The sequence below is a fragment of the Coffea arabica genome, chromosome 7e (genome assembly GCF_036785885.1).
Source record: "Coffea arabica cultivar ET-39 chromosome 7e, Coffea Arabica ET-39 HiFi, whole genome shotgun sequence".
Lineage (NCBI taxonomy): Eukaryota > Viridiplantae > Streptophyta > Magnoliopsida > Gentianales > Rubiaceae > Coffea > Coffea arabica.
This window is the reverse complement of record NC_092323.1, coordinates 28,623,180-28,637,848: the sequence shown is the minus strand read 5'-3', so window position 1 is coordinate 28,637,848 and position 14,669 is coordinate 28,623,180. Positions and strand designations below refer to the sequence as shown.

At 36.5% G+C, this 14,669-nt stretch overlaps 1 protein-coding gene across 9 annotated transcripts; it reads left to right on the top strand.

Annotated features, from left to right (window-relative positions):
- The first annotated feature begins 2,922 nt into the window (after positions 1-2,922).
- LOC113702105 (putative late blight resistance protein homolog R1A-3) lies at positions 2,923-14,042 on the top strand. 9 transcript variants are annotated; one of them, XM_027223099.2, is made up of 9 exons: positions 2,923-3,071; positions 3,224-3,322; positions 4,668-4,769; positions 5,211-5,306; positions 5,412-9,392; positions 9,916-10,045; positions 10,684-10,779; positions 12,777-12,929; positions 13,023-14,042. In XM_027223099.2, the coding sequence occupies exons 4-5, from the start codon at positions 5,261-5,263 to the stop codon at positions 8,807-8,809; spliced, it is 3,444 nt and encodes a 1,147-aa protein (XP_027078900.2). In that variant the 5' UTR covers positions 2,923-3,071; positions 3,224-3,322; positions 4,668-4,769; positions 5,211-5,260; the 3' UTR covers positions 8,810-9,392; positions 9,916-10,045; positions 10,684-10,779; positions 12,777-12,929; positions 13,023-14,042. The 9 variants fall into 9 exon arrangements, with proteins under 9 accessions (XP_027078900.2, XP_027078899.2, XP_027078896.2 ...); XM_027223098.2 differs by adding an exon at positions 12,095-12,203 and having other exon boundaries at positions 5,211-9,392; positions 9,916-10,036; XM_027223095.2 differs by adding an exon at positions 12,095-12,203 and having other exon boundaries at positions 5,211-9,392.
- The last annotated feature ends 627 nt before the right edge of the window (positions 14,043-14,669 follow it).

Below are 14,669 nucleotides of genomic sequence, written 5' to 3'. Positions count from 1 at the left end.
CCAAAAGCTCTTCATTTCTGCACCATAACAGCCGAGAGTGAGAGAGAGGAGAGCAAGAGAGAACAACCTCACTTCATCTTGAGTTTGAAGCATTTGAGTGAGAAAAGAAAAAAAAAACAGGATTTTAAACCTGTTAAATCCTTCTTTGAGTACTTGGATAGCTTGGTAGGGGAAAAGATCACAAGAAGAGGTGGTGCATAATTCTTGGAAGTATCTTTGAGAGGTATATGGGCTGACCTTCATATTTACTTCCCTTAGTTTTGTCTAAGTTGAGTAATACCTTGTAAACTTGCTTGTGATGTTTAGTCCATGTGATTTTGGGTGATTGTAGTGATGACAATGAGATAAAGTTTGAATGATTTTCTGCCTATACTTGCTGTATGATAGTATATGTTGTATTTGAGCTTATATAAGAGGTTGTGGTGGTGATTGAAGCAAAAAATGAAGAAAGTTTCCTTTGAAACCGTAAAATTCCAGATTTCTGGAAATCTTAGCTTCAGTTCTGTCCGGTTCTATTTCATCATGTTAAAGGCCGAACTAGGCTTAGCACAAAACATGAAAGTTGTAGAGAATGACATTTTATGATTTCTTACAAAATTTCAGCCCAATTTGAACAACGTCGCCTATTAAAAGACCAAAATACCCTCACTGCCCTAGGATGCATCCAGTGATCCGTTTTAGACAGTTCATCCAATTGACCGTGTCTATTCACTATGATTCGTGCTGATTTAGCCATTTGCCAAAACATAAAAGTTTTATTACTTTGTCTTAGATTTTCAACACCTCCAAGAACGCCTTAAACGGACTTTGGTAACTTGAGATATGGCCATTTGAAGGCAGTACAGTTAATTAGCCGATTAGTTGGAATTTGGTTCTGTGAATTGGGAATTTGACTGGGTTACACTAGAAATTAGACTAGGTGGTCTTCACCAAAGTTGTAGCTCTCTGCCTTATCTTCAAAACGGTATAAGTTACACCTCAATCTGATATGTGTAGCCCCGGTTGTGTCCGTTACGCAAAAACACATCAGATCTGTCTTTTGTTAAACTTCATTTCCGCACATGTTGTTAGCTTGATTTTGTATTTGTATGACCTTGAACCTATTGAACGGCTATTGAAATGAGATTATTTTGTGTGTAACTTTGGGGTTGTTGGAAGAAAATATTGAAGCCATAAATGGCTGAAAAATGGGTAAACACAAGGGGCATGCCGCCAAATTTTCACGAGAAACAAAAACTAGCCTTTGGAGTTCTAGTTCTGTATTTTGTAAATATGACTTGAATACCCTAAAAACTGGGTCGAGGTGTCTTCATGAAAGTTGTAACCTTTTATCTAAGTTTCAAGACACTAGCTAGTACATTTTGATCCGATAACCACAGCTCCAATTATGATCAAAATCGTGTAACCCGTTTTATACCGTTTTTTGATTATTTTTTACCGTTCTCAATCATTTCAGTTATAAACTGCTATTGTATAGCCGTTTCACTTATGTGTGCATATACTCTATCTATACACACTGTGAGGCTTTTGACAGTGACGGTCAAACTCAGTGACTTGTATCGTTTTTCGTACCAAACTTTATCAAGTGAGTAATTGGGTTGTTTATTGATGTGGAATTGTTAAAGTGATTTGTATATGTTAAATGGGTACTTAGGCGAGAGTGTATTTTATCTCACTCGACCTAACCCCATCCATTGTTTTGATTTCCTATATGAGAATATATGCCTTATGTTGAGTATCACCCTTTTGCTGTGTGCTGATGGGGGTGATTACATGACTTGAGTATCACCCTTTTGCTGTGTGCTGATGGGGGTGATTACATGACTTGAATTGAACCCCATTTGCTGTGTGTTGTTTGGGGTAAGTACTTTGTTATGTACTTTGTCGAGAGATACCATCTATTGAGAGATCGGATATCTCAGGGCTTGGTTCCAAGGGTTAGACGAACTATTCGAGCCAGTTGGGGCTTGGTCGAAGATAGTTCCATGCTAAACTTGGGATTTAGTTCCTTGTTAAAGCTTTGACGAAAGCTAAGTTATTTTATTTCGCTCGAGCTGCTGTGTGCTGTTGACTGGCCAGCGGGGGTTGATAAGGTGAACGGGGAAGTTTAAGTGGAGTCTACGGACCATGAGTACTTTGGTTGACGGAGTGTCAACTGGCGTTCAAGTTCGGGGAATTGAATTGATTTTGGAGCCACCCGTATCCTACCATTGTGTTGTTACTTTTCTGTTGTGGATGTGAAATATCCTGATTCACTTGTTTAATTATGTGAGTTTACATTTTACCCCTGGTTATTCACTAATCATATAGCTTATCCCATTCCATTTATTTTCCTTAGCAGGGGGCCGACGCGGGGATCGCTCGGGAAGGTGGTTACAATTTTGGCGATAGAATAGTTGAATTGTACTTGTTATAAGTTGGCTAATAAGATGTATATATTTGTCGTGGTGGTTATAGTTATCAGCTTTTCTAGGGTTTACTTTCAGGTACTGGTGGTATATATGACATGATGTACTAATTTATGCAACCTTTGAAGCTATAATAGAGTACATAGAACTTACTTTTGGTGTGAACTTTATTTTCTAGTTTTAGAGTTTTGAGTCCTGGTGTGAGTTGGACAGGCGACCCGCCGAACCCTTTGATACGCCTTAGGGAGAGGTGGGGCCGTCACAGTAGTTGTATCTCTAGAGATGTTGATTGGCCACTAGGGAGAGGTTTAATTCACTCTTTGGTATACGTTGATCCTTAACTTGCATTTTTTTTTTCAGAATTTTCTAAAATTTTACCAACAAGTGCAAAGATGCTCGTCTGATTTGATGGCGGTTCAGTTCTGGTCCGATAATCAATTTGGGTCCACCCTTCCTGCCCAACTAGTACTAATATTGTTGAGGCCCACAAAATGACTCATTTTCTGCTGTAAAGGACGCGACAAAAGTTTGTTGAAAAGCACTACTACCCGGTGTGAAATGTGGAAAGCATCTTCTTCACAAAACCGTTGTTGTTTATTTGAAAAAACAAAAGGCTGCGGCATTGTTGTGGCCGAAAAGCATATTCTACACATTGTTTTTTGGGTGAGAACTGTAAACTATCTCGTTTCAGATATTCGTTGAATCTCAGAAATCTGCTTGTATTGTTGTCTAATTCTCAAAAAAAAAAAAATTCCTGTGAAAAATTTGCATTTATTTTGATAAATTTGCTGAGTTTTAACTACTGAATGGAGTAGAAGGCAATTATTTGGGAGGTGGCGAAGCTAGTGCTGGTTGCCGGAGTTCTGCAGTCAATTTCTTCAAATAGAGCTGATTACAGTGCTCAGTAACAACAGGTATTTTTAAATTCAAGGAAATCGAAAATAAAAAAAAAAAAAAAACAAGTTGATTGATGAGTTCATTTCCTCTGCTGTTTATATATTCTCTATGTTGAAGGAAAAATATAAACAACGGAATGAGAGAGATGCAGAACAGAATCAGTTACTTAGTTGTTTGATACCTTATGCTTGGGTTTTTTACTATTTTACCCTTTGTCAGTTGGAGGCTAAATACTTGATAAGCTTACTTATCGGTGCTAATTAATAGTTACTGATGCAATAATTTTTCTCTAAATAAAGTGACTATCTTATAGATACGAACTGGCATTCATTAAAATGAATTTCTACAATTGAAACTCCTTTAGATTTTCACCTAGAACAAGTCAAATCACATGAGCATCGTATAGTGCAATAAATTTGGTAATTAAAGCATAGATTTTTCTAATTAATGTATCTAATAAGACCTCATAGAGAGGAAAACTTAAACCGAAGTGCCTTATATGTTTTTCTAACTTTCTTTTGGTTTTCCTTATTTATTTGATTGAAAACTGTGTTTCTTATTCTTTTGAAGAGTTAGTTTTGCACTTACAATACGGTGATTCTGTTCCCATCAAATCAGACAACAATTGAACACGTAAATATTATATCTCCAAATATCCTTTCTTCTAGTATTACATACATGCAATGATTTACTGTGAAGATTCTTAAAAAGAAAATATCCCAAAAGGTATTAGATTTATTAGTAATTCTTCCAAGTTACCAATTATTTGTTTAACAAAATAAAATTAGGTATTAATCATAGCGAATTGACAGGAATGACTTTGAATTACAATTAGACATTGTAAATTTTCTTATAGAAATTTGCTGAGGGAATTATTCATATTCTTATGATACATTACTATTCATCTTTCTATACCTTCATTAGGGAATCGAATGAATTTGGCACTTCATAATTAACTTTGACGCCACTTACACTTCTTCTTAATCAATCAAACGGACTTGAATGGTCGGTCATGCCCAACAACTTAAAACACTATCACAGTAGAGAAATTTAATAAATGTGTTGCCCAATATCTTTTTGAATTTTTTTTTCAGCAGAAGAGGGGTAGGACTTAAGAATCGGGGAATTCTATGCTCAATCATAAAAAATTCTTAAATGATGAAGCAATAAGACTTGCAGGATACAGGGATATGTGTATATGCATAAAAGAAAATCAAGGGCGGTCGCCCATTGCATGTTTTTTAGTAAAATCTAAAGGAGTTTCAATTGTAGAATTTTTAGATATCTGGCACAGCTGCTGAAAATTCGATTAGTCCCTTAAAAGTCTGATTTAATTCGATAAATTTGCTGGATTTTACACAGGTGGCAGCTGATAGGCAAGGCGAAGCTCTTGCTGTTGGCTGCAGCTTCTACAGTCAGTCTCTCTGCTGTTAAAGTCCATAAAAGATTGCTCGTCAAGAACAGGTAAAGTAAATTCAAGAGGGGATAAAAAAGCATAAGAAAAACTTCTTTTGGCTCAAATAATTGACTAATATTCATTACTTAAGCTAAAACGTTTCTTTTCTCAAGCTGCTGTATTTAGTCATCTGTTCACTGTAATTCATGGCTTTTGCCATTATCATTTGACAAATTATTATATTTATCTTATATTTGAAGGGGAAAAAACCCTGTGTGTGAAGTGAAAGAAAGAATGGGGGAAAAAGGCTGAAAGGATTTTTGCTTTATAATAAAAAATAGAACATGAGGATTCTGGCCTTTACTTATTTTCCAACCTGTTAGCTGATTGTTTCGTAATCATTTAGATTAAGCTGGCCAGAAATCTGTTTTTGAAAAAAAGAAAAGAAAAAAAGCAAGACATTTGTTCATGTGAATTTCTTTAAAAATTATCCTCTGCTTTTCTTGCAGGTTATTCAGGAGTTTGGAACGAGGTTATTAATCATTTCGTGGGATAACTTATGGAATTCCGTCAGTTGATTTCAAAGCTCATCGAATTGGAGAAAAGTAAGAGGTTCTTCTATATGGATACTGAGAGGTTCTTCGATATGGATATTAAGGATTTGTGTGAGAGATTTTTAAACCCACACCTATTGGAATTGCCATTGCCAGATGTTGGAGACAACCAAATTTATTTCATCGTCAATGGCCTCATGAATTGCCTTAAGTTGAGAGCAGGACTTGATCAAGATATGATTGACCTAACCAAAGACCTTCTACAGAAGCTGAAGTTGTCAAAAAATATACTTGACATTGCTACAATGCAAGGTGTTGACCCAATGCAACTGATATATCTCTTGGCTCACTATACATTCATGGTCATAAATGCTAAATGGCTGAGAAACGTATATTTGTCTTATTTTTATCAAAGGGTGCCCCATGACATCCAATTTCAAATTTCTCAACTGCATCGCAAGATTGAGCTTGTTGATCCCCAATTTCATGCAACTTCTGTACACGTCATGAAAGCTTCAAAAGAACTATCAAGGTCACCACTCACTTTTGTTCCAGAGAAGAACAAGTATATAGTGGCAGAATTTGTTGACTCTCTCCTTGGTGCTCTTAGGCAGATACTAGATTTTCACATCACTTTTATGGTCCCTGTGCAGGATCATATTCTGAATCTCCATGAGGGAGTAAAGTCAATCAGTATCCTTCTCCATGTGAAGCAAGAGAATTTCAATGCTCTACCTGACAAAATGAAGGATCATATTGGAGTTGTGATCATTGATTTAGGAATTGTAATTTGCTCCATTTCAGTGAATGAAATAAAACATGGCTTGGCAAAGGGAACAGATCTTGCAATTTCTCGTTTGGTGAAAGATCTCCAATTTGTGATGCAAGAAGTTGCACAAACGCATCCTCCATCATCATCATCACTCAGATTCCCTAGGACTAACGAGCTGGGCTCTATTGATTTCTTCTTAGAGAATCTCCAGGAAATAGCAACTTCTGAGGCCGGTTCGATTGCTTCCCCAAAGGATCAAATCCAAATAATCCAAGAAGATCTTTTATTTTTAAGATCTTTCCTACAGAAAATTGCAAAGCAGCGCAACCAGAACGTGAAATTTCAAGCTCTTTGGGATGGTGCTATGGAGGTGGCCTACAAGGCAGAGTTTGTCATCGACTCTGTTGCGCTTGGGGATAGACTTGAATGTTTGGATACTGTTGCTGGAGATATCAAGCATACGAAGACTGAGGCCCTTAAAGTCTCTGACAGCATCAGGAATGATGATGAAGCTCAGAGAGTTGCCAACAACTCTATTCACTTCAAATCACAACTCAGTACCCTAGCACTGAATGAAGTTCTGGTGGGTCTTGATGAAGAGGTAAAGACAATTGCAGATAGGCTTACCAGGGGTTCAAACCAACTAGATATTGTTTCAATTGTGGGTATGGCTGGACTTGGTAAGACAACATTAGCCAACACAATTTACCATCACCCTTCAATTTTAGGCCACTTCCATTTCCGTGCTTGGTGTACTATTTCCCAAGTATACAGCAAGCAGAATTTGTTAGTTCAAATTTTGTCCAGTATTGGTAGTGGAAGTCATGATCAATATATTAAGATGCATGAAGATGATTTGGTTGTGACGCTCTTCCAGCTTTTGAAGAGAAATAGGTATCTTATCATTTTGGATGACGTGTGGGACATTGGGGCATGGAATTTGTTGGAAAGATCGTTGCCAAACGATGCAAATGGAAGCAGGATTCTGTTCACCAGCAGGATTGAGAATTTGTCTTTGCAATTTAAATCTGATAGCCAGCCTCACCATCTCTGCCATCTTAGTGATAAAGAGTGTCTTGAATTGCTTCTGAGGAAGATATTTGGCAAAGAAGATTGTCCTCCAACGCTAATCAAAGTTTTAATGCAAGTAGCAAATAAGTGCAAGGGGCTACCTCACACAGTTGTCATTTTTGCTGGAATTCTTTCAAGAATTGAGCCAGACTGCTGGCAAGAATTTGCAGACAGCCTCAATTCCAACACTTCTAATAGCACTGAACCATTGGAGCTGAGTTACATTCATTTACCTGAATATTTGAAGCCATGCCTTCTTTACATAGGTGCATTTCGAGAAGACCAAGATATTCCTGTCCGAAAGTTGTCATGGCTTTGGATCTCTGAAGGATTTGTCCAAAAGATAGAAGGGAAGAGTCTAGATGATGTGGCAGAAGACTACTTGAAAGATTTGATTGGTAGAAGTTTGGTAATGGTAACTGAACAAAGAACTCTTGCTGGTGCCAAAATTTGCCGACTTCATGATTTAGTACATGAGTTTGTTGTGGCAAAGGCCAAAAAAGAAAGTTTTCTACAGATTTCATATGGGAGTAATGACCTTCTACAGATTTCAAATTGGGGTGATGACCTTTCTACTTCTACTGGACCCAGCCCCCACCGACTGTGTATGTATTCGATGAGCGGAAAGGAGCTTGCTATGTCAAGGCCATTTTTTCCTGGACTACGTTGTTTGCTCTACTTTGGTTATGCTTGTATGGGTTCAGAAAAGCTGCATGATGGCCCCATTTGGTTTCTAAAATCAAAACTTCTTAGAGTTTTAGATTTTAGGGACATGCTTATTTCTGGCAATTTTCCAAGCGAATTATTATTGCTTGTGCACCTAAGATACTTGGCAATTAGCTTGTGGTATTCAGCATCCATTCCATCTGCCATAGACAACCTCTCAAGGTTACATACATTTCTGGTAGGAGGCAATGCTGTTGCTCGGTTGCCTAATACTATCTGGAACATTAAGACACTGAGACATCTAAGGAGAACAGAGTCTCCGCAGTCGAGTGGTTCAACACTTGGACATCAAAGGAATAAAACATTCCCGCCGAGTGGTTTTACGTTACCCACTCGCGACATTGAAAACTCCCCAAATCTAGATCATTTAGACTCTTTTAGCCTTGCAATTAACTGCTTTGGTGAACAATTGCAGAAGATACTGAAAAAGTTACCAAGCATTCGTAGGCTAAAATGCGTGCATGCAGATGCTGGAAATCAGACTGGGATTGTCAAGCTAGACAGTTTGAGTCGACTAGAATCACTTCAGCTGCATCGCTTTTATGGCTGCAAGTTTGAAGTCCCAATGAATTTGAAAAAGCTCACTCTCTCACGCAATAAATGGCCGTGGAGTGAAATTTCAACAATTGGAAAATTGCCCAATCTTGAAGTGCTTAAATTAGAAAAGAAGTCCTTCATGGGGGAAAAATGGGAAATGCAAGAAGGGGAATTCTCTAAGCTCCGATTCTTGGAATTGTCAAGATTGAATCTTTGCAACTGGACTGCCTATAATTCTGATAATTTTTCTCATCTTGAGAAATTGGTTTTGTATAGCTGTCTACGGCTGGAAGAGGTCCCTCTTTGTTTAGGGGAAAGTTCTACCATTGAAATGATTGAGGTGGAATTTTGTCGCAAGTCTCTCGTAAGTTATGTAGAACAAATTCAGCAAGAACAGATGGAGATGGGAAACCAGGATTTGAAGGTCGTTATCACACACGCCATTTGATAGGCGGCACAATTCTATTTATGCTGCAAAATTGACAACCCTTTTAGGCTTTTGTGGCATTAGTGCGGCAGAAAAGGAAAAAGCCGTTATTAAGAACACTCTAAATGACGGGGCTGTAAATTAGTTTATATTTCCTGGGGCTAAATACATTTTCCTGAGTAGAAATTACTTGTCTTTCGGGAATCTATTTCCCGAGCAAATATTCCATTTTCTCTCTCCCTTCTTCCCTTCTTTCACTGCCTCTTCCATTTTCTCTCTTTACAGCCAGAAGAGCTCAATCTGTATCCCTCTACTCAATTGTGTTTCTCCTCCATTATCTCTAGTAGTTCTCTGTTTCATGAAAAGAAAGAAGGCTAGATTTAATCCCTATTTGTGTTTTAATCTCAATTTTCTTCATCATTCATAAATTCCGATCAATAGCAGCATCATTTTTGAGGATTTTAGTGTCAATCTCTCTTCATTTCCAAGTCTTTGTGCATAAATTGAAGGATCCAAACATCACAGAGCTGGTTTCACTTCTCCAACTCTGAATTCCTAATTATCGCTGAGGAATCTCTCTTAGGTGTTGCCATTTAAATGCGAGGTAATTAGACTTTAGATATAACTATTTTAGTATGTGCAAATTTTTCATTCAGATACTTTTATTTCATACAAATGAAGAATTCTTACACGTTAATCCCATAATTGAAGCTTTTACAGATTAAAACATGGAATTTTATCGTGTTTTTGTATTTTCTGGTTGAATTCAATATGATTTAAGGTGGAATTATGAGCTTTATTTTCAAAACTTGAATGGCTTTGTTTGTCTATGCAGAATTATGTATACCTTTCTAGGTTCTGAATGCAAATCTTGTGTGTTCTTCTGGCTGTCTTTTCTTTAAAGAAAAAAGGTTTTTGATTTTAATAGTTGTTAGAAATTGTTGGCAGTTGTAAATAATTTTTCCTGCCTATAGACGCACAGAAACTCTTCTAATTTATTGACATATTCATTACTAGTTCCTTTTTTTCTTTTGGCTCGTGTCCTTTTCAGAGTTTTTTTTGTGAAGAAATTTGTAGTTTAAAGTGAACCTCTTTAGATTCTTTATTTTTTTGTGCTTTTTCTGCAGATTCTTGCAATTTTGGGGGGTTATGGATTGGCGGCAATTGGAAAGTTTTTGGAAATTTGAACTGTTGAAAAGGAAATCCATGTAGGTGCTTTCCTGGGGCAATTGAGAATTTATATAGCAAGTATGGCAGGTGGTTATTTCTTTTTGTGTTCTCCTCTTTGTAGGCATTTTTGAGATAGTTTTCTTGGATGTTACCAGTGTGACTTTGACGCCTGAATTGTTAGACAAAAAATAAACTTCTTTGCAACTGTTAATATGTATATGGTGCTGTTTAGCTAACACAAGTTCTATAGAATTTAACAAATTATGTTGAGAAGTATACTTCATCTTGATACTGAGGAAATTATGAATCTTTGCTTTTTGGGAAACTAATGGGTCATTTCTTGATGTCTGAGTTGAGTCATTTGTTGATACGTGAATCTGTGGGACCTACTTGATTGCTATTGTTTTCAGCTTGTTAGTGTTGGATATAGTTTTCTTGATAACTTTGACCAATGCATGTTAGTCTATGGTAACTGGCTTTATTCAATTCATTTTTTATTGTTCTGCTAAACAATATAATGATCAACCTGTTGCATTAAAACTATGAGGTACAGTCATATTAGGCCCTAGGAGGTATGTGGGCTTTATCTGGTTTTAAAGTTAATGACGTTCAATCCAAATATCCTTGTTAGCTATCAAATATATATGACCAACTGAATGCCATATGTTGAAAAATTAGACAATTCTTCTTCTACTGAATTAATTTCTGTTTTATAAACCATTCAGGAATTTCTATGGAATATGAGAACTCCTTATATCTTCTGTTGACGGCAGTAAGTAGAGGAGTAGATCCTCATATATGGTCTGATTTTTGCTGAGCAGGTAATCCCTATTTCTTACACATCAAGTACCAGAAAATTGGTTCCTTCCTAGCTTGCTGCATATTCTCATTATAGAGAACAAGACCATTGTCTAGAGTTGATATAATTTCCTATCTCATTTATGTATCTAAACGGGGAAAAATCTCATTGCTATTGCGTCACATAACATCAATATGATAGTAAGGGGTTACTAAGTAATTAATAGCACTGTTATGCTTTGTACAAGACTGTATTTCTTTCTCCTAGATTCTAAATCTTGCATAATTGATAGCATGTAGTTCTTCGAAATTTTCTTGGTAACCAAGTCTAATCATCTTATAACACATATTGCAAGGTCTGTAAATCTCTTGAAATCTAATGAGAAGTTGGATTGAGTTTATAGAAAAATCAATTGTTAGTTTACGTTCTTTTCTGGAGTTGAGCCAAAATTCTTCCTACAGCATCATCTCCGAGTTGCTATACCCAAAATTTTACTTTTGTATTAGGACACTTAATAACGTGAAAGGCTATGCTATATAGCTGTTGTAAATGCTGTTGATTTTGGGGGCTGTTGCTTTTAATTGACTGACCTCCTTGATCAGCATAACATGGTTATATCATCAATGGAGCTAAAGATTACATGCATAAATTAGGTTTACTTTTACTCATCCTTGTTAATTAGCTAGTTTAAGAGAAATTTGATATCATAGAGTTTGATCCTAGTGATTTTTTTTTTCAAAATAATTATCATGTAAGCAACTTCTTACGCGCCAAACACTGCCGGAGAAAGAAGGCCTCAGGCAAGTACAGTTGCATCATTCCAAGGCATCACAAAGCATTGCCTCAAGTGAAATACTTGTGGTCTGTCACTTTTTCTTAGGAATTTTCAGTGGTTTTATAGTTCGTTCTTTTTCTTCTTTGAATTTTCAATGCTTTTCCAGTTTTCTTCAAATTTGTTCCAGGCATTAGCATTTAAAATAGACTATGGACGTTTCAAGGTCAGGCAAATTCATTCTTAGTATATGAAAGTCCATTTGAGTGATAGCTTTCATTTGCTAGCACATTGCATTGACATGGTTGCATTGTAACTAGTTTTGGTGTCTATGATTCTGGGACAAAGGCTGCAATGCAAAAATTTGAAACCATGATTGTGAATATGATGAAAGCGGAGTGATTATATGCGTCTCAGAATGTTAAAAAAGATTCTGTATTAGGTTCTCATTAACACGGGTTCAATTCATGTCTAGTTTCATTTATTTTGGTATCTGGTATCTATATGGTTTGGAAAATGAGAAAGAGAAATAAAATGGGTTGGCTTTTTGGCAATGATTTTGCAGATGCTGAATATGTGGGGCTATAAAATGAATTAGGTGCATCTGGTCGAGTTTATGTGGATTGGACGGTTAAAATGAATTAAATGCATCTTGGCACTGGTGTCACATGCAAGTTAAGATGATCCGATCCTGTCCTGAGTGCCACTATTTTTAGCCATATGTTATCTTCTATTACTTGTCATGCTCTTATTTTCATTCTTGGTGGCTTTCATGTTATGTATTCCCATGCTTTAGCTTTCCTATACGCTAGTGTCCTGTCCGTTTTGTGGTCTGGAATACAGATTGAATTGTTGTAGCCCTTAGAGATAGGTTTCTTTCTTCTCAATCCTATTGATCAAACTTCTCTCAATAAATTATAGTCTTTGAATCCCTATTTCCTCGAAATCAAATATACTCATTTAGTAGTTTGGGTTCTTTTATTTTGAAAACTATAATTTTATCCTTACCGCTTACTTCTTCTCGTTGCAATATTGGTTTACATTTTTATAAGAATTTAAGTATTGAATGTGTGTGTTATATTCGCCCTGACTATACATGCAATGGCTTCCATTTTGACTGCTACTCCCGAAAAAGGCCTAAGCTTGGACTAGTTGGTAAATTATTGCCTATTTTTTCCTAGGTGGTTTAAAAAATTCTTCAAAATTTTGTAACAGGAAAATCACTCTGTTTTATCTCTTTTTTGCAGATTTACTGGAGTTGAAGGTCCAATTCCTTCCTAGCTAGCTGAAGATCTACTTAGCATTTTTTTTTCTTGCAAAATGGTAGCAGAAGGAAGCAGGGTACAAAGAGCAAGTTTACAAGGAAAGGATTGTGAGGGCATGCAAACAATTCATTTGAGGTAGTTAAAATGCTCCACGAAATCTTTTTCAAGTTGACCATCTTTGTTCTCTTTTGTTCATTGGCAGCGAAATATATTTCTGTACTGTTGCAGGTGCATGGTTGATACATGAAGATATTCTTGAGGGATGCAAATGTAGAAAATTTACTTTTGAAACCCAGGCATTTGGATGGATGAATTTTTTGCAATGGAACTGAATTTTTAATTTGATTTTGGCAGATAGTATTTCCTTTATTGGATGACAGCAATGAAGCCTATGGTGCTGATTCCACTCATTAGGATAGTTTTACTTCTGTAGAGTGGTATTCATATGTGTTGAATCAGTTCAGTTGCATTAGTATTCATGGTTCCTTGAATTGAATTTTTGTAGGTTCAGAATTCTCGTGATTGCAGTGACAACCATGGTCATGGCATTGTCTGTCACACTAATATGCTCTCCATGCTTTTCTTTTCCTCTTTATCGAGTTGATCTGGAATAATCTTAAGGGAATAATCTATATATCATCCGAATTTCTGAAATCTTCTGTTGCACTTATCAGTTCCTTCTATGTATTGTAGTCAGAGTAATATAGAAAATTGTAGATGGCTTCTACTTGTCCCATAGACACTAAATGGCTCATGGAAGGTAGTGAGGAAAAGGAAAGACTTTCCCTTGGAATTTGTTTCTCACGTCTGGTTGCAGAGGTAAAGCAGCAGGGAAAAGGAATCAAAGAATTTGGTGAGGAGTTTGGAAGTATAATTTGCCTACAATCCCTTTGCTCACTAAAATGTGCGGAAACGAAGGAATTGGTCATCTGTTGCAGGTCGAAGCGCCCATTTTATTTCGAATTATATAGGACTTCCACTGAGATTTGGCAGTTTGGGATTTGTGTCTGTGCAAGAAGCAACTGAAGGAGGCATTCTGGATCTTTTCTTTGGTCTGAAATGTGAAGTATTCGACATGACTAGGAAGCATAAAACAACTCTAATGTTTCGAACTCAGCACAGTTCATGGGCTGTGCTCTAGAGAGGCTTCATTACTATTCGTAATTGTTCTTTTTTGGTTCAAAGTATGTTGATTTAGTCAGAATCTTTCCTGCGATGCTTTTGAGTCTATCATGCTCTTTCATTTGAGTTCATGTTTATGATCAGTTTGTGGTTGGATTGAACACTGTTGATATATTCTGTACATGTACCAAGATACTAACTGGCATAAGTGGTCTTGCAAACTTCAATGATAATTTGCAAATCATATGTAATGAAAACTAAGAGGTAATAGCCATGATCACATAAACGAGTAAGAAAATTCAGGCTCTTTTTTCGAGCAACAGGCCATGTCACTTCTGCAAACTGAAAATGCAGAATTTCTTCCAATCATCAACTGGCTCTGTTGTATCATTACACCAATGAAAAAGGGTGGCAGCTCTGCTGTAGACAGAGTAGATGCACGATTCAACACTAACTACACATTTCTCATCCAGAAAGTACAAGTGCATCTAGAGGATGTATCTTTGTATTCATAAATGGCTTGTACAGAAAAACTAAAAGTTGAGGAATCGAAGTTTTCATTCACTATCCAGTTGAAAAAATACAATTGAATTGATGGAATGGCAGCAAAACTGAATGTAACAGGAAGATGCTACATCCATATTGCATGTTATCATCTAAAGCTTTCTGAGTTAAAGCGGATACAACTCTTGTCAAAACAAATTCTTGATCAATGGAAAAAAAGAAGATGACTTTTTCTTTGAGAAGCTTACA